The 22106-nt window shown below is 48.1% G+C and overlaps 1 protein-coding gene across 2 annotated transcripts in view; it reads left to right on the forward strand.

Annotated features, from left to right (window-relative positions):
* NCMAP (non-compact myelin associated protein) overlaps positions 1-22106 on the forward strand; it is a 41603-nt gene that overhangs the window by 13752 nt on the left and 5745 nt on the right. For both annotated transcript variants that reach the window (XM_058553242.1, XM_058553243.1), the window contains exon 2: positions 18869-18957. In XM_058553242.1, coding sequence (XP_058409225.1) covers positions 18869-18957 — 89 coding nt within the window. The remainder of the gene's footprint in view (positions 1-18868; positions 18958-22106) is intronic.

Genomic DNA, 22106 nt, shown 5'->3' on the forward strand with positions numbered 1-22106 from the left:
CTCCTTCATTTAGCCGGTTGCGTGTGTCATTCATCACCCGTGTGTTCACACTTACAGTGTTCCAGGCACTGGGGATTCAAAAGGTGAATAAAAACCAACACAGCCCCCTGCACTCGTGGAGCTCAGAGTCTGGTGTGGGACACAACCGTTCATCAAATGGAAGATGTGAACTATCACCAGTGGTGAGAGAGGGACACAGAGCTGTGAGAGTGCACAGCACACGGATTTGAAGTGATGTTTGCGTTAAGGTATCATAAGTGTCAGTAGGTGTGGAAAGGCGCATGCAAAGGCCCTGTGGCAGGCATGGGAAGGATGGACAGGGCTGAGCTCCGACAGGGAGGAGACTGGAGGGTCTACAGGATCCAGATCCTGTGGGGACTTGACCACACTTTCAGGACTGAATAGCCACATGTGGCCGGTGGCTCCCATAGTGGCGAGCCCAGGTCTAAACACTGCTGGGCAGTAAGACGCCTGCTAAGGAGTTTGGACTTCATTCACCTTAGCTGATGAGAGGCCACTGGAGGTCTAGGTAGAGGTGAGCGGGGTCGGATTTGTTGCTAGAAGGTTCTCTATGGTGGCTGTGCAGCTGATGGGTTTGAGAGTGGAGAGGTCTTTTCCATCTTCTCCATTCTGGGCTGGAAAGGTCGCACTCAGGACATACCCACTCCACCGGGCTGTGGTGTGAGCAGGGTGGAGACGGACGCCCCGTCTCTGACTAGGAATCCCCCCGTTTTGGTGAACTCCGGAGCCCAAGGCTGCCGCCCGGCAATCAGCCACTCCTTCCTCTGTGACTCTGAGCTTCTCTTTCCCGAGGCATGCAGTGGTCCCCAAACACGGCAGGCTTTGGCTGAGCGCGGCTTCTGCTGTGGTTTGCGGGTAAACAGATGTGGCCCTGGGCAGCTCGGCGAGGAAACGAAGTACCTATTAGTGACTTGAGCAACAGCCCAGGCTGGCCGAGCTCTCGGCCGGGCCGGCTGGGGACACACCAGCTCACGGAGGCACACGCTCACATGCTCTCGTCCCCGCCCGTGAGCCCACCACCCCAGGAGTACGGAGGCACCCCTGGTGGGCTCAGGGCCCTGGCACGCCCCTCACACCTTCCCCCGCACCGCTTGCCTGCCCGCTGTTGTATTTCCTCAGACCCCGGACTCATGCTTGCCTCGCACGTTCTGCTCCCCCTAAAAGTCTCTTCCGTGTTTCCTCTGACTCTTCCAGGAGGGCAGGGTGGGTGCTGGGGGGCCCCTGATTTGGGAAGCAGAAGACTGGTCCCAACCCTGCTCTGGGAGCTCTGTTACTTGGCCTCTCTGTGCCTCGGTTTCCTGGGGTGTAAAGCAGAATGGATGTGATGAGGATTAAAGGAGATTATGAATGTGAGGCCCCAAGTACAGTGCTTGGCACAGAGGAGGTCCCAAGGGAGCAGTTATGACTGCGTGGTAAGGGCTCACTGTCCGCCAGCCCAGCTCCCTGAGAGCCAGGCACAGCTCACGCACCTGGGGCCCCTGGATTCTCCCAGCCTCCACACCTGTGGTGCTCCTGGGCCCCATCAGCCTCGGGCGACGTGGCTCATACCGCGTTGAAACTAGGAGGTTTGGCAAAAATGGGCCCCTGGGCTCAGCTCTGCGGGGTGTAAGGCATCAGCGTCCAGGGCTCTGAGATCCACGGGGATTCAGAGACAATACCAGGGACCCAGCGGACCTTCAAGATGGCACCTGGGCCACGTCCGCTGTGGGAACCCTGAACCAATACCAGGGCCAACTTATCCACTAGACACAGCAGAAACAAGGCCCACAATACTTGTAAGGATTCCCAAAATGTTTTAATTTCTTTTGAAATCAGGAGGAAAACCCAACTTTTAGGGCAGAAGAAAGTGTTTCCATTTTTCTCTCACATCAGAAAAAATAAAATATTTAGAGCCCATGAAAATTTATTATGTGGGGGGGCAAAAGTCATGACGTGGCCCTGACCAATTCTTCATTTATTCAAACATATTTATTGGGCAGGGTAATTTCTATCAGTTCTTATTCGATCCTTGCAGTCTTGTCTAGCTGCACACATACCTCTCTTTAACTCAGAGGAGGAAAATGAGGCTCATGGAGGGTAAATAATTTGCCCACAACAGCGAGTTTAGAGGAAACAGAGGTGGGATTTGAACCCAGGTCCATCTATCTGAGTCCAAATCCCTTTCTTCACTTTGTTGTTAGCACCATCGAGTCGATTTCAACTCCTAGTGACCCTGTGGACAGCAGAGCGGAACCCTGCCCGGTCTTTTTGTGCCATCCTCTCACCTTCCGGTGCTATATCAGAAGCTGCTATTCGTAGAGTGTTTGTGGCCAACTTTTTCAGAGTGGGTGGTCGGGTCCTTCTTCCTAGTCTGTCTTAGTCTGGAAGCTCTGCTGAAACCTGTCCACCATGGGTGACCCTGCTGGTATTTGAAATCCTGGTGGCAGAGCCTTCAGCATCACAGCAACACGCAGCCGCCACAGTATGACAACCGACAGCCGGGTGGTAAGAGCGCCAAATATTAACCACTGGACCACTACGGCTGGCTTTTTCTTTGCTACACCACACTATTTGTAAGTCATCATTTTATTTAATTTAGTCCTTACAGCATAAGGGTGGGACAATCACCCCCATTTTAAAGCTGTGGAAACTGAGGCCTGGAGAGGAGAACGAGGTACCTTGCTCACAGTCCCATGGCGAGTCAGTGAGGGAGTTGGGAACCAGGCCGTCCTCCTGAACCCCTTTCTACTGCCCCCCTGCCCTGTCCAAAGCCTTTCCTGCACCACGTGGCCCCCATCTCCATCCTCCGCCCTCACTGTGGCCTCCTTCACCACAGCCACCCCACAGGGATGCCTCCCCTGCCTTTCTTCCCACCTCTTTTTTGTCCACTTTCCCAGCCCAGAGAGGGGCTGCTCGGATCTGTGCAACATCCACATCCCACCTCTTCACAAAGCTGGAGGCTGGCGCTGCCGCCTGAGAGGGAGGGGAGAAAAGAGAGGCAGCAGGCCAAAGCCAGAGTGAGGGTTTACATGAAACCACAGGTCCCCCAGACAAACGCCCCTCTGTACCTCGGGGCCTGTTGTGACTGGCCGCCAGCCAGCGCTCACCGTGGGCAGCTTGAACGGCCCTCCTGTCCTCTCTGCGGGCCAGCGCCTGCCAGGCCTGAGCTCGGGCAGGAAAGGGGAGGGGTGTTCCTTCTGGAATGGAGAGTGTGGGAGGCAAGCAAGCCTTGGGGAGAGTGAGGGGCCACATCCTGAACCAAACCGGGAGGCTGGGAGAGACACAGATGGAAGGACCCAGCTGTGCATTTTGCAGGAGAGCAAACTGAAGTCCAGACAGGACAAGTGACTTGCCCAGAGTCACACAGCGAGTAAGTAACAGAGGTAAGACTCAAACCCAGGACTTCTAACCTCCAGCCAGGGTTCTTGCCCCCACGGCAGGCCTCTCTGTCGGGATTTGGTGGTGACCCTGTTAAATAGGTGAGGTAGAGCTCTACAGACCAGGACATTGAGACTCAAAGAAAATATCACAGGTTAAGACTACGGAGGACTCATTTTCCTAGAATTCCATGTTAAAGTGCAGGTGCCTCAGACAGAGTTTGCATCCTTAATTCATTAATTACAAACAGTTTGAGGTTAGCCCAGCCCTGGAAAAGGTGGGGGGAGAGGTAGAGAATCAACAGCGAGAGCACTGAAGGGTCAGCGTTGGGGTAAACTCAGATATTGGAGTTTGTAAGAGGCACTGGCCTTGGTTCCTAAAAAAAATAATAATAAGAGCACTTGGGGTCAGGACCCCTGGTCCCAAGGAGATTGCTGATGCTCATTTGGGTCTGATTTTTTTCCCTGTACTCCTACCCCAATTTTTTTTCCAGAAGTTTCCAGCTGCCTGTCCATAGTGTACAAAACTCATTTACATCTACATATCCTTGCTTTACCAGGTGGCCATTAGAAGTAACTCAGGAAGCTCAGCCTGTGCCTTTTAGAAACTTATCGCAGTTGCGTCAGCAGGGTGGTGAAGGCAGAGCTAAGGGGAGGGCGTGGCCCCGTGGGGTCTCACCTATCGCTCACCAGCCCCCGATTCTGTAGGTTTGGTTCGGTTCTTGCGACTGATCTTGTTTTGAATGAATGAGAAAGGAGTTCTTGAAAACGTACCAAATGAACTTCCAATGAACCTTCCTCTCTCTGGGTGCCCCTGGGTGCCTCGCTGGCCCTCAGTTTCCCCACTTGTAAGAAGAGGGCCATGGACACAGTAGTTTTCAGACTGGTTCCGCAGAATCCTGTGATCACAAGGAGTTGCCGCCACAGAGGGCGTGGGGACTGGTGAAGGAGAAGTGGTGGGGGTGGAGTAGAAGGGAGAAGGCTGGTTCCTTAAGTCTTCTGGAGGAGCTTAGTTTATCATCAATTCATCCCCCAAACTCTCCAACAGAAGACTAGATCTCCCTTCAGTCTGGACACACACAGCAGAAAATCTACCAGTGGCAGTTTTTCTTGGCTGCAGAATCCCTGTGTGCCTCCCTCCGCCTCCGAGTTGGACTGGTTACCCCACTGGCTGCCGCAGGGCGCCGCCCCAGGCACCCCCTGTCCCTGGATCCCGAGCTCCTCATGCTCAGTTTACTCTTTAGCGGGGCCTATCCTCCAGGAGCTGCCCAGGAAAAGGTGCACGGGGTGGGGTGGATTTTTTTTGAAGCCTTGCATGCCCGAAAATGTTCTTCTACCCTCACGCTCAATATTTAGTTTGGCTCACTGTACACTTCTAGGCTGGAATTATTTCCCCTCAGAATTTTGGAGAGTTGTCTCAGAGCTTCTAGTGCTGCTGCTGTCAAATCCACTGCCATTCTGATTTCATCTGATTGTTGATCCTTTTATTTGTATTTGACTCTATTTAAAAAAAAAATTAATGGACGTGTGTAGGATATTCTCTTTATATATATAGTAAGATGAGTCATATTATGGGTCTTTTTCTTTTTCTTTGTGAGGAAGATTAGCCCTGGGCTAACATCCAAACCCATCTTCTTCTACTTTATATGGGATGCCACCACAGCATGGCTTGACAAGCAGTGCATCCATCCATGCCCAGGATCCGAACCTGTGAACCCCGGGCCGTGGAAGCAAAGCGTGCGAACTTAACCACTATGCTGCCGAGCTGGACCGTTATTGTGGGTCTCTTTTATTCATTGTTCTGGGGACTCAGAGGGTCCTCTCATTCTGAAAATTCTGTCCTTCACTTCTGAGAAATTTTCAGATATCCCCTGCTTAAAAATTTCCTCCCTTGCCTCGATTTTCTCTGCTTAACCACTTCTGGAATTCTTATTATGAGGTTGTTGGTCCTCCTGGATTAATCTGTTCTTGCCTCTTTTTCTCTCTCAGTCTTTTTTGTTCTACTTGATGAGACATTTTCTCAACTATTTCTAACCCTTCTATTGAATTTTTTATTTCTTTTGTCAAATTTTTATTTCCTAGCACCCTTCTTATTCTCAGAATATTCTTATAGCATCCTGTTCTTGTTTTGTAGATGTAGCAGCTTGTCTCTGAGGATGCTGAAGTTTTCTTCTGCCCTTTGTATTGCCTGTTTGCTTTAAATGCCTCCCTCTGCTCATTTGTTTTATTTGTTGTTTGTTCATCATTGTTTGAGCTTTTACCCCCAAAGGTCTGTTGACTTTGGCTATCTGTTCCTATTTAAGAGTAAGGCACTAAAAAGCTCATTGTAAAAAGAAGTTTGTAGGAAACTCTGGGTGTGGGGGCAGGCTTGTCAACTAGTGGCCTCTCCATAAGCTGATTGGCAGGAATCTGGTCATTTCATTGGAGGATCCTCTACTATCAATCAGTATCTGTACTTTTGTTCTCTTGGCTGGTCAGTCTCCCCAGAGCCTTCTCTCTAATTTCCTGCTTGGAGGTTAGAGCCTGGCTCTGGGAGTTCTGGCAGCCCAGGAGGTTAAGGGGACTGGCTGAGCCCCACAATGCAGGATTTAGACTTTCCCTCAACTCCATTTTCAGCCAGAGATTAACCACCACCTGCTGGCTTTTCCCTGAGTCTCAATGTCAAATGTGCCTATGGATTGCCTTGGGATCTAGCTAAAGGCATATTCTCATTCAGCAGGTCTGAGTGGACCCTCAGATTCTGCATTCCTGACAAGGTCCCCAGAGCTGCCACTGCTGCTGATCCAAGGACCACATTCTGGATGGCCAAGGTCTGGAGTAGTGCTGTCGAAGAGAACGTTATGCAAAGGTGGACACGTTCTAGACCTGTGCTGACCAATACGGGAGCCATAAGCCTTAGTGCATATTAAGCACTTGAAATGTGGCTAATGAGACTGGGGCACTGAACTTTTAATTTTATTTAATTTTACTTTATTGTCATTTAAATGTAGATGGCCAACATGGGGCTATCATCTTGGGCAGTGCAGGTCTTCCTCCTGATTCACTCTCTGCAGAGGGTGAATTTACCAGCTTCTGCAGGGTGGAGGAGGCCTATGGCAGGGAGGACAGAGGGAGGGAGGGATGGAGATGTTGACCTCAACAAAGAAAACAGCCAGTTATTTTACCAGCAAAATGGGTTTATTCGGGAATAGCAGAGGAATTGCAATTCAGGCCAAGCCAGCTATAGCAAAAAGCATAGGCAAGTCCAGCAAACAAAGGAGAGGAATGTTACTTTATAGACAAAAAGGAGGGAGATGGGAGGGATTGCTTTGAATGAAAATCCATTGGTGGGAAGCGAGAGTTTCTCATGGGCTGAGTTGCTAGGCAAGGAGGCAGTCTTTCCTCCTGCTGGGATAGTAATTCACTATTACTATAGTAATAGTGGGGGGGGGGCTGCCTGTAATTGACATGGAGTTGTGGTGGATGAGGGCTCCCCCTTCTGGCCTCCAGCCCTCATCTTAAATGGAGTTTCCTTTATTCTGTTTCCCCGAGGAGATGGAGGGGATGGTGTTGAGCTGCTCCTTTTACAAACTTTCATCTTCCTCTTTTCAGCCCCACATGGAATCCTGACTTTTGGCGGCACCTATGGCCACCCATCCCTGAGTCTTCCTGGGCTTTCTTCAGTGTGATCAGCTTTTACTGGTTTCCGCAGTCTGCAGGTTTGAGCCTCAGCCTTTTCCAGGCTGCTGAGTCACACTCAGCCATCAGCTTTTCCAGCTTTCGCACCTGGATTGGCTTCTCTCCAGTGTGGTTGTCTTCTCTCCTGTTCCCTTTGGCCTTGTGGGTTTATGCGTCTTGATTCCTTTACTTTCATTCATGAGCGGTTTCAGGAGGAAGCAGAGATGAATATTTGTGTTCCATCTGCTTGTGTTTCACCAGAGGTCCCTCCTGCATTTTTTAAAAGAAAAAGATCTCAAACTGTATTTCTCCCAAGATGAGGCAAACCCAAATTTATCCTTTTTACCTGGAGTTTTCCTGCAGGCCGGGAGATTTGTTGTACCTGGGAGCCCAGAGACCCCATCCCTAAATCACTGCAGAGCCTGAGAGCTGCTGGAAGAGGTCAAAGGCTGGGGCTGGCCCGGTGACATAGTAGCCCAGCCTGGTGGCATAGTAGTTAAGTTTGTGCTCCGCTTCACTGGCCCTGTGTTCGCAGGTACAGATCCCAGGCGCGGACCTACGCACCGCTTATCAAGCCATAGTGTGGCAGGCGTCCCACATACAAAGTAGAGGAAGATGGGCACAGGTGTTACAAGCCCAGGGCCAATCTTCCTCACCAAAAAAAAAAAAAAAGAGGTCAAAGGCTCTACCTGTCTGGGGAGAGGGAGAGCCTGGCTGACCCAGTCGGTGTAGTTTCTCTATTCTGTAAAGGGATTGATGGGCCCAGGGAGGGGCCAGACAGCTGAAGGGCATCCTTGCAAACCAGAGCTGGGCAGGGAATGGACTTACAAAACTAAAGATGTTCTAAGCCCTTGGCAGGGAGGAGATTTGGAAAGGAAAAATTGAGAATGGTTACCAGTTAACTGGGCAAATAAATCACACAGATGGGATGGGATCCTGGCTGGCAGGGGCTGGAGCGGGGTGGTCCTTCAGGACGAGATGAACTGCAGATGTATTTGTAGTTAGGTGGAGGTAGGTGCTGAGACTTATGTGAAATCAGCTTGTGTGGCAGGGAAGGAATCAGGCCTGCCCTGTTGCCTCCTGAGCCCACGCCCCACACCCTGGCCCAGCTGGCCCAGTGGCCCCAGGACTCTTCCTCTGCTCCTCTCTCACGGTACTTCTCGTCGTGTGCTCGTGCCTACCACTCCTTGGACGTGTCTGATCAACCTCTGCATCCCCCGCAGCGCCTGGCCTCTGGGATATGTCTGTTCAGGCAGGGCAGGGCACGGAGGCAGGAGTGGACTGAGTACAGACCTAGAGGTCAGACAGATAAGAGTCTAAATTCTATATTTTAGGCTCAGTAATGGCCCCTCCAAAGATATCCACATCCTAATCCCCCAAACCTGTGACTGTGTTACCTTACATGGCAAAAACAACTTTGCAGATGTGATTAATTTAAGGATTTTGAGATGGGAGATTATCCTGGATTACCTGGGTGGGGCCAATGTAATCACAGGGTCCTTATAGGAGGGATGTGGGAGAGTCAGAGAGAGAGAAAAAGATGTGATGACAGAAGCAGAGGTCAGAGAGAGAGATAGGAAGTTGCTACACTATTAGTCTGAAGATGGAGGAAGGGGCCACAGGCCAAGGAATGCAGGTGGCCTGCAGAAGCTAGAAAAGGCAAGGAAACAGTTTCCCCTAGAGCCTCCAAGAGGAACACGGCCCTGCCAACACCTTGATTTTAGCCCAGTGAGACTGATTTTAGACTTCTGACCTCTAGAACGGTAAGAAAATAAATTTGCGTTGTTTTAAGCCATTAAGTTTGTGATAATTTGTTACAGCAGCCATAGGAAACTAATGCTCTGCCATGTCTTAGCACTGAGGCCTTGGGCGATTTACTGAAGCTCTCTGGGCCTCAGTTCTTTTTTCTGGAAAATAGAGATAATATATGTGAGGAAATATATGTATGAAGTACTTAGCATGGTACACGGGACATGGTACATGGCACTTGATAAATGGCAGCTGTCATGTCTGTGGTTCTCATCGACATCATCGTCATTATTGGTTGTCTATCCACAGGTGTAAGTACAGACTGGACATTTCCTTTCTTGTCTAGACCTTTTTGAATAGAAAGGATAGGAAACTGTTAAGAGACAGGCCTATCACTCTGCTCTGGTAGTTTTCAACCAGGGGCGATTTGCCTCCCAGAAGACATTTGGAAATGTCTGGAGACATTTTTGGTTGTCATAACTGGGGATGCTACTGGCATCTGGTGGGTAGAGGCCAAGGATGCTGCTAACTATCCTGCAATGCACAGGACAGGCCCCCAAGCAAAGAATTATCTGGCCCAAATGTAAATAGTCCCGAGAGTGAGGAACTCTGCCATGCTCTGAGGGTTTGTTGTACCTCTTGGGCTCAAAATATCAACAGGTAGAGAGAAGAGCGAGCAGACTCGTGACCCAGCAGTGATATCTGTGGACCCTCCGAGTGTCCCCAGGAATATCGCTTACCTCCTGGGAGGCTTGGCAGCCACGGACAGTTTCAAAGTAGAAGATCTGAGTTAGAGACTCAGCTCCTCCGCTCACTTGCTGTAAGACTCTGGGCACCTCGCTTAACCTCTCTGAGCTTCCGTTTCCTGTCAGCAAAGTGGAGACAAAAACTCTCGCCGTGTTGTATTGATTAAATGATAAAACATACCTGGAAGCACAGTGCCCGGCCCTTTGTTAGTGTCTCCTTAAATGCCGGCTCCCTTCCCTTCCTGACTAGAATCTCGGGGTGGAATTCTTTTCCTCTGACATATTCACTTAGGGGCATAAACTCTTTAACCTTGTGTCTTGTTTCCCCTTGGGGACAGTGGGACACCTGGAGATTTACGTGGGAGCTCAGGCGTAGTTTGAGGACCCTTGGGAGCTGGGCCCTGGGCTTGGGCCCAAAGACCAAGGAGCAAAGGGAAGCCACAGGGCACATTCCAGATCTTGGTCAGTCTCAACCAGGACGCCCACAGGTCTCTTCCTCTACCGACTCCTGGCACGGCCTGTGCTGCCCTTTTGGCACTAGGCAAAAATCTGCCTTGTGACCAGTTTCATCTGGGGTTTCTATTTATAGCTCTCGGTACGTGGAACTTACCAGGTTTGCAGGTCTTGCGTTGGAAACTCTTTGAGGCATCTTTCTTTACAACATGGGCCACAAAAGTCAAAAATGATGTTCAAGCCAGAATTTGACAGAGTAGATTAAATTAAATAAGATTTAAGAAATGTGGTGGGCCTGGAACCCAGACTTCCAGATCCAAAGGCCACTGCTTTTCCCAAAGGACTTCAGTACGGTATTGATCAGGCATCTCTCTGTGATCAGTGCCGGGCTGGGCATGAGGGGGGATGATCCCCATAAATATTGGTTGAAAGAAAGATTCTTTTTTTTTTTTTTAATTTTTTGTTTATTGCAGTAACATTGGTTTATAATATTGTATAAATTTCAAGTGTACATCATTATACTTCTATTTCTGAATAGATTACATCATGTTCACCACCCAAATACTAATTACAACCCATGACCACACACATGTGCCGAATTATCCCTTTAGCCCTCCTCCCTCCCCCTTGAAAGAAAGATTCTTGAAGGAAACAATTCCATTTCTCATTCTCTTTGTCTGAGCTCTTGGGACGTGATCCCCCTCAGCCCTTCTTTGAATCCTCTCAGTGCTCTGTACGTGGTGGGTGCTGGTTGAATGAGTGACAGGGCAATGGGCAGAAAAACAGGTGAAAGGATGAATGTGCATGCACTGGATGGGTGGGTGGGCGCGTGAGTGGACGAGAGGGTGAAAGAATGGGTGGATAAATGAAAGAGAAAATGTGCTTCCTAATTTCTGGGAACCAACCACAAGGAACATGTATTCAGTGTGTAATTGTGTACGGCCCCAAGTTCAGGGGAGCGTTAAGCCAATTCAGACACCCACCTTTGGGAGTTGTGACAAACAATGGGACAGAGCCAAGCTGACAGGGCAGACGGGGAAGGGGGAGGTGATGTGGAACCCAACAGGAATGGAGAGTGTGAGAGAGAGCCACTTAAGATTCAGACAGGGGCCGGCCCCGTGGCGTAGTGGTTAAGTGCGTGTGCTCCGCTGCTGGCAGCCCGGGTTCGGATCCTGGGCGCGCACCGACGCACCACTTGTCAGGCCATGCTGTGGTGGCGTCCCATATAAAATGGAGGAAGATGGGCAGAGATGTTAGCCCAGGGCCAGTCTTCCTCAGCAAAAAGAGGAGGATTGGCATGGATGTTCGCTCAGGGCTGATCTTCCTCACACAAACACACAAAGATTCAGGCAGACATGGGTTACTATGTGCCCCCCGTGTTTGAAGGTTCGTTCCTAAGGATCTAGTATGCACTGCTGCTGCCAAGCCAGAACTCTTCTGTAGAGTTCTCGGTGTGTTCCAGTCTCGCCTGCCTTCCAGGAAGGATTCCTGCCTTCCAGCAGGAATTGCACACTTTGACTTCCTCTCCTAACATCCCCCGAGTCAATATCTATAAGGAAGGATGAACTTTTGGAAGACACTCATTCCTGAGTTAAGCTATGAATGGCTGTTCTGTGCAATAGAACCACAGATTGGAAAGGGCCTTGGAGATCATCTCCAAACAGGGCCATTTTACAGGTGGGAAAACCAAGGTCCAGAGAGGGGAGCGGACTTTCCAAAGTCATGTGGCAATGAGTGGCATGTGGGAACTCTGGTCTCCTGATTCTCACCCCATGTTGTAAACCTATGGCTTGCTCTTCCTCTGCCGCCCAGCGGCCCCCATGCCCTACTGGTCCCATTAGGATTTCTGCATCCCTGGGAGAGGTTTCACTATTTCCTCTGCCTCTGCCCTCAGTGGAGATGGAGGAGGTTGAACTCTCCAGAAGTTCTGGTGAATCCCTCCTCAAATCCTCTCCTTGAGACACCACGCTTAATGGCTGGCTCCCTGACCTCCCTGTTCATACCTGAGTTCGACCTAATGCAGCAAACACTGGAGCAGGTGGAGAACTGGGAGCTCAAGCTTCAAGAAGAGCAGGAAGAACACAGACTGGGGACAGAAGGGAAAGGAAGAGAGGGCCTGCAAACTGACACTTACCAATTTACCCACCATCCACCAGGCACCAACCCCACGAGACAGGCAGTGTTAGCCCCGCTTTACAAATGAAAACACTGAGGCCTAGAGAAGTGGCTCAGCTTACAGAGCTGGTCAGTGGTGAGGCCAAGATTGAAATCCAGGTCTCCCTGACCCCAAAGCCGTGCTGCCTGTGAGCTCCTTGACCCCATGCTTTGCCACAATACCATCGAGAATTCTCAGGGGCCACCCAGGAAGAGCCAGAATTGCTCTCCTGAGGACCCAAATCAACAAGGTCAAGGCTAGCGGGGATCATTGCAAAGCCTGCACTTCAGTTCAAAAAGACATTTGCACAAGAGGGTAATGGAGACCTGGTTAAAGGACAGCAGCTCGTCTAACATTGTCACCCATCCTAATGCGCTTGCCATCGCCTTGTATTTCCGTGGCACTTTGCAGTTGAGAAAGCCCTTTCACTACCAATCTTAGGGCTTTGATTGACCGTAAACAAGCATAAGAATAAGTCTGAAAAGGGTTCAGGGTATGTCAACAGGGTGTGTACGAGCACTGTGCTGTGGCTGCCTGTAAAGCTAATGAGCTTTTTGTTTGCATTCACCCAGCGTAATAGCAATCGATTTTGTGCACAGCCACTGTGCTAAATATATTACATATTTTATCTCATTTAATTCTCACAACAACCCTATGGAGTTTATAATTCCATTTTACAGGTCAGAAAACTAAGAAGTGAAGAAGGTTGACCAAGGTCACACAGCTAGTAAATAGTAGAATTCAGGCTCAGGTCTGATAAGTATCAAGAAAAATGTCTTTCCGGACATTGCAGGCCCCCTCTGCAGTCGTGTCCGGTTTGGGGGGCTGTATTTAAGGGAGACATTGACACGTAGAGAAATGAGGGACCCATGAGGGACACCATCACCCTAAAGATTGTTTGAAGGAGCTGAGAATATTTATCCTGGAGAAGAAAATCATCAGAGAATACACAATTGCTGTTTTCAAGTTCAGAAATCTCCTCTACTTAGAAACACGTTGGGTTCACGGGACATTTAACATTTTCAACCATTTGTTGGTTAGGTTCAAAGGGGCATACCGTAGCCAACTGCTATCGCCACCTATTGGTGGGAGGTAAAAATGACATGCTAATGTCAGCCCCCATAGCTGTTCCATCCATGGAAGTTTGAGTTTAACTTTTTATTCATAGAAGTGCTTTTATTTTTTTATTATTTTTTTTTAAGAAACTTCTTTTTTTGTTTGTTTGTGTGTGTGTGTGTGTGTGAGGAAGATCAGCCCTGAGCTAACATCCATGCTAATCCTTCTCTTTTTGCTGAGGAAGACCGGCTCTGAGCTAACATCTATTGCCAATCCTCCTCCTTTTTTTTTGCCCCGAAGCCCCAGTAGATAGTTGTGTGTCACAGTTGCACAACCTTCTAGTTGCTGTATGTGGGACGTGGCCTTGGCATGGCCGGAGAAGCGGTGCATCGGTGCGCGCCCTGGATCCCAACCCTGGGCCGCCAGTAGCGGAGCGTGCACACTCAACCGCTAAGCCACAGGGCCGGCCCATGTAGAAGTGCTTTTAAACCTGACACGGGTTGTCCTGTGTGAGAAGTAGCAGATTACCTTTGTGGGAAGAGCATTAGGACCCATGGGTGAAAATTACAAGGAGCGAGATTTTGGTTCCACCATGAATTTTCTGATAAAACATCCCCAGAATTCAAGGCTCTGCTTGGGAGTAGTGAGGTTCATGTCTGTGAAAGAGACTAAGTCCTGCTGAATCTCCCATCTCTCAGGCGATTGGGAGAAATCAATCCCAATGTTTTGGTGGGTCGAGGGCATTCCTGGGTTACCTACTCTGAGTTACGGTTGGCCATTTGAGTAGGGGTCGGCCAGGGTTGGTTTGTAGTGTCTTTGTTGTCTTATCCAGGGAGGAACTTTTAGGCCAGGCCAGAGGGAAGGAGCGTACCCCTGGGGCAGGGCAGTGAGGGAGATATTTTGGACGGGTGGGATCTGGCAACATTTATCTTCTAGATATGGCTTTTGCACTTGACCAAGGGATAGTCAGAGGGGCGCTCGGTGAGTAAACAGTCATGACCCTCCATCACTTCCCAAACTGACCTCCCACACAGGGATACTTGTAAACAACCCAAGGGAACAACAGCTCCTTATAGATTCTGTAAATGTGATTAAGGCTCTGCTGAAGACAGAGGTTCAGAGTGTGGCCAAGGGCAGGGACCAGTCAGGTAGGACTAGTCAGGGGCAAAGGCTCTAGCTCTCTCTGCTGAGCCCCAGCCTGTGTGGGTTATCTCATCAAAGCCCTACATTGATTTGGGTCCTGGGTGCTAGGTTGTTTGTACCTTGTGCATTCACTGGGAGGCAATCTGATAAGGGTTTATGGAGAAGAGGCTGTGAAATAGGACAGACTCTGGCTTAAATCCTAGCACGGCTACATATTAGCCTTGTGAGCTTAGATTGATTTCTTCTTTGCTCTGCCTCAGTTTCCTCATCTGTCAAATGGGTACCATGATTGCAGTCTCCTTACCAGATAGGCATGAAGATTAAATGAGACCTCCCACATAAAGCACTGAGTGCCGTGCCTGGCACATGGTATATTATTATTACTATTATTAAATTAAATTCTGTCAGTGAAAACCAGCCTCACCCTCCCTGTACTTTCCCTCCTTTTCCATGGCCATGGACCCTGGTCACAGGCACATTTGATGCTGAAATACCCCTGCTGGTCCTCACTTGGTTAACAAGAATCGCCAGGGGCCCACACATGAAAGCACCCACATCCTTGGCCGTCGATGTTCCACCAGCCTCCCTCCCACCTTCTCTGGTGGGGCAGGAACAGAGATGTAATTGAGAGCCCTCAGTCCCGAGGTGAAGCAAGCTGTGCTCTGGGATTGCTCACTGTTCTCTCAGAAAGAAGAGTAGCTGGGTCCATCCGAAAGAGGGTCGCGCCTGGAACTCAGCTCCCAGGAGGTCACCCTGAAGGACCTGCAGAGCAGCCTGTGTCCTGGTGGCCTTAGGCGGCTGGTTTACTGGTCAGTGTGTGTGTGTGCATATTTCTGTAGTAACTGGTCATGGGTCCCCAAGAGGTGTCCAGAGGCAGGGGGTACAGTGGGAAGGACACAGGCCTTAAAGTTTGCGAGGCCAGCTTCCGGGCTGGATGCACATGGAAAGTTAGCTTTAGATCCCCAAGTCTCGGGTCCTCATTTGAAACAAGAGGAGGCGGAAACCTATTTTACATGGCATTTGCTAATTAAATCAGAGCGTGGATTAAACATGTCCGGCACAAGGTCTTGGCATGTGGCAGGCACTTGGATGGTGGCTTCTGTTGTTTTTGTGCTTGTTGGTGTTGTGGGGGATGTGTCCACGGGTAGGGTTCAGCTTATCCAGGAATTATGCTATGTCTCTCTCACTAAGTGACCCTTGATCAGCGGCCACCTATTTGCCTGTCTTCCGTTTTTAAAAGAAATTGTGAGAAGGCATTATTGGCAAGTCTTCTCAGCTTGATATTGGTAGAGATAGAAGTAGGGGTTTAGGCAAATGCATAAAACCTTTGTGTGCTGGAATGGGGAACGTGTGTGGGCAGGTTTCTCTCCTTGGGAGTGGGAGTAGGGGGCGGGGGGTTGGGGAAGACTTGCATTCCAAATTCTCATATTGGTCCATACGTATTTCTGTAGAAAGAATTTTTTCTTGTTTTGTACTCCAGATCCACCTGTCTCTAACTTCGTTCAGCAAATATTTACTAATAACCACTCTAGTACTAAGAGCTACCATTTACTGAGCACTTAAAAGCACTTTCCATACTTAACCTCTAACCCTCAGCTCCTTTGAGAAAAAGCGACCTCATTTTACAAACGAGCAAACCCAACTGGGAGAAATTCCATTACTCGCTCAAGTATTTCCCCTGGCGGAGGTGAGAGGACCAGACACTTTATCTGGGGGAGGTAGAAGGACATGAAAGAGAACCCAAGGCAGCCTCTACCCTCCAGGACCAGACAGTGAATGTGGTGAGTTAACTCCAGGCGAAGCAAGTGAGACACATGGTGTGGTGGTGTTTCTTTGCAGAGCGCTCCTGTGGGGTATAGAAGACAGAATGGCTAATTCTGTCTGGGTGGGAGTCGTCCTGGGGGTGACTGAGCTGTCTCGAAGGATGTGTTCATTTTGGAAGGGGAGCGGGCAGGGGAGCATGGCCAACCCAGGCCTGTTTAAGGCTGTCTGGAGACGGAAGCCCAGCCAGGAAGAAAAGGTGGCCGGTATGGGGAGGTCAGGCAGAGCCATGCGGGGCTCCTTGAGGGAACCTTCCTCAGGAAGAGAGGACATACAAGAGCTGGGGGTTTTAGGCAGGGCCCCAAGGCTTAAAGAAGGGCAGAGAAAGCGAAGGCAGAGCCCATCCTACGGATCAACGGGGCCTGGCCACAGAGGGTCATTCTGAGGCTGAGGCCCCCATGGGGTGGGCAGGGTGGGCACAGCCACCAGAGCCCCCAGCCTGGGTGCAGAAGACCTGACCCCAATGGAGGAGTGCTGACGCCTGTTTCCATCAGGAGCTGGGAGGGCGGGGGAGCTGCAGCCTGGAGGTGGGGAGTCTCGGGAGAGGCCCACTGTGGGGACCTGGAGAGGCCAAAGCCTGGGGCAGCCAAGACCAGGAATGCCGGGGGCGGGTGGAGTGGCCCGTTGTCACAGCAATTTGGCAGAGGTTGGTGCGAGGAGCCAAGGGGCTGGAAACAGAGGGTGGAAACAGCCTGTGAAGGGCTTTCACTGCCAGATATAGAAGTGTGGGCACTGGGGAGGTAATTGTTTTTGAGCCCAAGAATGCTATGGTCAAACCTACAGTCTCTTTCTCACTAGAATGTGAGCTTCTGGAGGCAAGGAGTTTGTCTTTCATTTCACTAATGTACTTTTCACTAGCGTATTTATTTAATAAATATGTAGAACCACAATATATACAATGTTTATGGATATACACAATGTTTATGGGTATGTAGATATATAGTAAACTTTTTAAAACTTTGATGAAAAGAATACACACTAATGGCCAAGGTAGTGGTGACTTTGAGGGAGGGAGGAAATGGGATTGAAATAAGATAGAAAAGGAACTTTAACTGAGTCTGACGCTTTTTTTTTTAATAAGGAAGGACTGAAGGAAACATGATTGTAAACAGTTGTTCAATCTGAGTGATGGGTACATGGGCTCCTATTATATTACTCTTCATAATTAAAAAATATTTCTTACTTTTAAGAAGAAAACAAATTCACGCACACATATTTTATTAGATGTATCAAATATCTCTTCTCCAGAAGATGGAGCGACCGCAGTGAGGCCTTATAGCTTCTTAGGATTACAGATAGGCCTGGATAATTCTTCTCTTGGTGGAGATCCTTCGCAGGCCTCCAGATTGTCAGCAGCTGTAGCCAACGTGCTGCTCTGATGGAGAGAAGCCAAGCCTGGTTGGTTTCCCTTCTTTTCTTGATGCCTGTAGTTCAGAGCAATTATTTATAATCTCATTGTGCTTAGAATATAATTCTTGGGGGAGGATCTCAACCCTCATTTCTGGTGGCATGATGTCGTATTAACGGCATACCTCCTGGCTCACTCCTCAAGGGTAAGATTATGGGATTGTGGGTTTTGATTCCTACTTGTGTCAGGGAAAGAAGATACACTGTGCACTCAGAGAATATGTTTGAGTCCAAGCTCCACATCTTCCTAGCTGTGTGACTTTGGTCGATTCACTCAACCACTCTGAGCCTCAGTTTGCTAAGCAGCAAAATGTGATGATTGAGAGGATTAGATGAGCTGCTAGAGTGTGTGGAGGCACCGATGACAGAGCCTGGTGCACCGTAGATGCTCAACCCGCATTAACTCTCTTCCCATTGAGGGCCTTGTGCAACTTGACCTTTGTTCTCTCCCCTCCCACCCGCAACCGTGCTCATCCTTCAAGGCCCATTGAAATTTATCTCCTCCTTAAAATCATTCTTCATAACTCAATAGCTCATGCCACTGACTGCTTAATAATCATAGTTGATGTTTTCATCTGATTATTTTTTTTTTTGCCTCCTTAGATGGTAAAGCTTTTGAAAGCAGGAACACCATTTCAGGCATCATTAAGGGGTGGTGCAAGTCCCACTAGCATGGGTATTAATTTCTACTAGGTAAACGTGGGGCTCCACATAGCTTTGGGGGCTTCAGTTTCATCAGTAAAATGGCAATAATAACCCCCCTCAGTTTCTAGAAGATCCATTGAGACAATTTCTGGAAAACATAGTTAGGAGGAGTTTAATAAATATTGTTGAATGACTTTAACTTGCTTTGAAAAATGAAGTTCTTTACAAATGTCAGACGTTATTTTTGTGTGTGTGTGAGGAAGATCAGCCCTGAGCTAACATCCATGCCAATCCTCCTCTTTTTTTTTGCTGAGGAAGACTGGCTCTGAGCTAACATCTCTGCCTATCTTCCTCCACTTTATATGGGACGCCGCCACAGCATGGCTTGACAAGCGATGTGTTGGTGTGCGCCCGGGATCCAAACCTGGGCCACCAGCAGCGGAGCGTGCGCACTTAACTGCTACACCATGGGCCAGCCCCAGACATTACTTTTAATTCCCCCTAGTATATGGTAGAAGCCCTTGTATTTACTCGCTGCTAAGAGAAACCACATGCTTAAATATTCTCCAGTCGTCCAGATGAAGACCAAAAGAGGCCTCATATAGGGATTACAAAGCTTCCTCTAGTTTTAAACAAAATTTTCTCTTTGTTCTCACCAGGATCGAGATGACCACAGCCACCCCTTTGGGGGGGACCACCTTCTTCTCATTGAACATGACCACCAGAGGAGAAGATTTCCTGTACAAGAGTAAGGTCAACTTGGCTTGGCAGCCAGGGGAGGGATGGCGGGACAAGTACCGTGGTCAGCTGCTGGTGTTGAGGTCGAGAGTATGGGCACGGAAGACAGAGTGCCTGGGTCTCAGTCTCAGTTCTGCCACTTGCCAACTGCGTGACCCTCAGCACGTGACTTCACTGCTCTGTGCCTGTTTTATCATCTATAAGATGGGGATGTTAGTAAAGCTCCCACACAACACGTCAGGTGTCAAGACTAAGAGAGAATCCATGTAAAGAGCTTGGAGGGGCCGGCCCTGTGGCCTAGTAGTTAAGTTCAGTGCGCACCACTTCGGTGGCCCAGGTTTGGTGGCCAACCTGTGGCAGTCACTCACATACAAAATAGAGGAAGATTGGCACAGATGTTAGCTCAGGGCCAATCTTCCTCAGCAAAAAAAAAAAAAAGTACCTAATGATTATTACTATTACTATTATTTTCATTAGGAAGTTTTGGGGTCTAGAGGGCAATGGGAATTTGACTCTCTTATAAGATGTCCCTAAATGAGTCACCTTAAAATGTAGCTACTTTCAGGACCGGCCCCATGGCGTAGCAGTTAAGCGCACACACTCTGCTGCTGGCAGCCCGGGTTCGGATCCCAGGCGCGCACCGACGCACTGCTTGTCAAGCCATGCTGTGGTGGCGTCCCATATAAAGTGGAAGGAAGATGGGCACGGATGTTAGCCCAAGGCCAGTCTTCCTCAGCAAAAAGAGGAGGATTGGCATGGATGTTAGCTCAGGGCTGATCTTCCTCAAAAAAATAAAATAGAATGTAGCTACTTTCATACTATGTTTGCAAGGCAAACACATCCCATCAATTTACAAAGGAGTAAATGAATGTAGGTGAGAAGAGTTAGTCCTGTAGAGACATTTGCCAGGAACAAGGGGTCCCCAGAAGGAAAAATTTGAGGACTACTCTTCAGAGAACCAATTGATTGTATTAGGGGAAGTCTGGGTCCATTTTAGTCATTTCAGTTGATTTGATATATACCTCTGCAAATGGACCAGGCCTCCCGACACCTGTGGAGGGCTCCCCCAGTGATACACCGCTCCAGGCCGGGGTACTGGCAGGAAGCTGGATTAATGGCAGGATGTGTCTCTTCTGTGGATAGGGTCCCGCACATTAGCCTGCTGCTTGCTGGGTGGGGAGACCTGCAGAGGCCTGCTGAGTATGTCTCAAAACAGTTCTGAAGAGAAATGCGGAATAGACAGAAACACTGTCAGCAAGATGGGACTAATTCTGTCTTCATTTAACTAAAAGTAATGCTTCTCACCTAGGTGATTTTGCCCCTGTAGATAGGGTTACCAGATTTAGCAAATACAAATACAGGACACGCAGTTAGATTTGAATTTAAGATAAACGATAATTTTTTAGTATAAGGATGTGCCATGCGATATTTGAGACATACTAATAAATTATTCATTATTTGTCATAAATTCTAATTTAAACAGGTATCCTGTACTTTATCCCACAACCTGACCACCAGGGGACATTTGGAAATGTCTGGAGACATTTTTGGTTATCACAACGTTGGGGGAGGGGAGGAGAAGTGCTCCTAGCATGGGTAGAGGCCGGGGATGCTGCTAAAAATCCTACAAGGTACAGGACAGTCCCCACAACAAAGAATGATCCAGACAAGGTTGTGAAAAACCTGCATGAAAGTATCATCACTGGACTCCCCAGGAAGGAAAGAAACACAAGTTACTCCATGATGGATTCCCTACCCATTCCTACTTTTCCTCCCAGTCTTTCTTTCTATGAATCTTTGCACATAGTTGTTTTTTTTTTAATAGACCTTTTTTAAAAGCGTTGTATAATTCAAAAAGTGCACAAATCAAAAGTGCACAGCTGGATGAATTTTCACGAAATGAACACATCTGTGTAACCAGTCTCTGGATCAGGAAACAGACCACCACCAGTATCCCAGAATTCTCAGTGCCTGTTGCAATCACTATTCCCCCGCCCTCACCCCAGGGAACACACTTATTCCGACTTCTACCACCAGAGATTAGTTCTGCCTGGTTTTGAACTTTCAGTGAATGGAATCATACCGTACATACTCTTTTACTCAGCATTATGTTTGTGTGTACATATTTTAACGGTTGCACTGTAATGTGTATATATGTAGATATGAGTGTGTATATAATATATTCTATTTTCTACACATCATTTAAATTACAGTATAGTATTTCATAGGATAATTGGGCCATACCTTGTGGAACCATTCCCATATTTAGAATATAAATAATGTTGTAATAAACATCTTCGTTCATACAGCTTTTTCTGTATTTAGGATTATTCCCTAAGATAAACTCCCCAGAATCAAATAGGTTGGTTTAAAGTGTGAACCTTTAATGGTTCTTGATATTTTCAATGTTACTTCTGCCAAGGATGTTGATCTTGAACCTAAAATTAGAGTTAGACATTGGGATTGGGAGCTGATACTGGAATTAGAATCTGAGATATTAAGCTATAAGGACATTCATCATAGCCTTGTTTTTGATAGTGTAAAATTGAAAATAACATAAATATCCTCAATAGGGAATGGGTAAACAAATTATGGCCCAACCAAACAATGGCATACTATACAGCCATCAAAAGTCGTGAAGAAAAATGTGTGATTACATGGAAAGATGATTAAGATATTGTTATAAAATGGTATATGGAACATGGTTCCATTTTTATCAAGTGCATATTTTTCCATATTTATGAATATTTCCTTAAGATGGATTTTCAGACATAGGATTAATAAATTATTCAGAAAAGATGGATAGTTAATATGCATATATGCATATACATGATTATATTGGTGAACGTATATATGTGAAGATGATCAGTGGTTCTTGGGGCAAGGAGGTCATTATCCTCCCCTTCCCTTTTTTTGCTTGTATTTATATTTTCAGAATTAACTACAGAAGTCACATATTACTTTTGTATTATCATAAAGAGGGAAGGATGTTTTGCTTGCTTGTTTCACAAGAGAAGTTTGAAGGTTGGGGCTGATGAGAACAGGACTGGGCCTAAGGCAGAATTTTGGCAGATGATGTGCTAAGGACATGGCCCTCCAAGCCTGGTTGGAGGTAGAGGTGCACTGCCACTCTAGATGGGACTCTGTCCTCTGTCGGGA

This window comes from Diceros bicornis, chromosome 13 (genome assembly GCF_020826845.1).
Source record: "Diceros bicornis minor isolate mBicDic1 chromosome 13, mDicBic1.mat.cur, whole genome shotgun sequence".
NCBI lineage: Eukaryota > Metazoa > Chordata > Mammalia > Perissodactyla > Rhinocerotidae > Diceros > Diceros bicornis.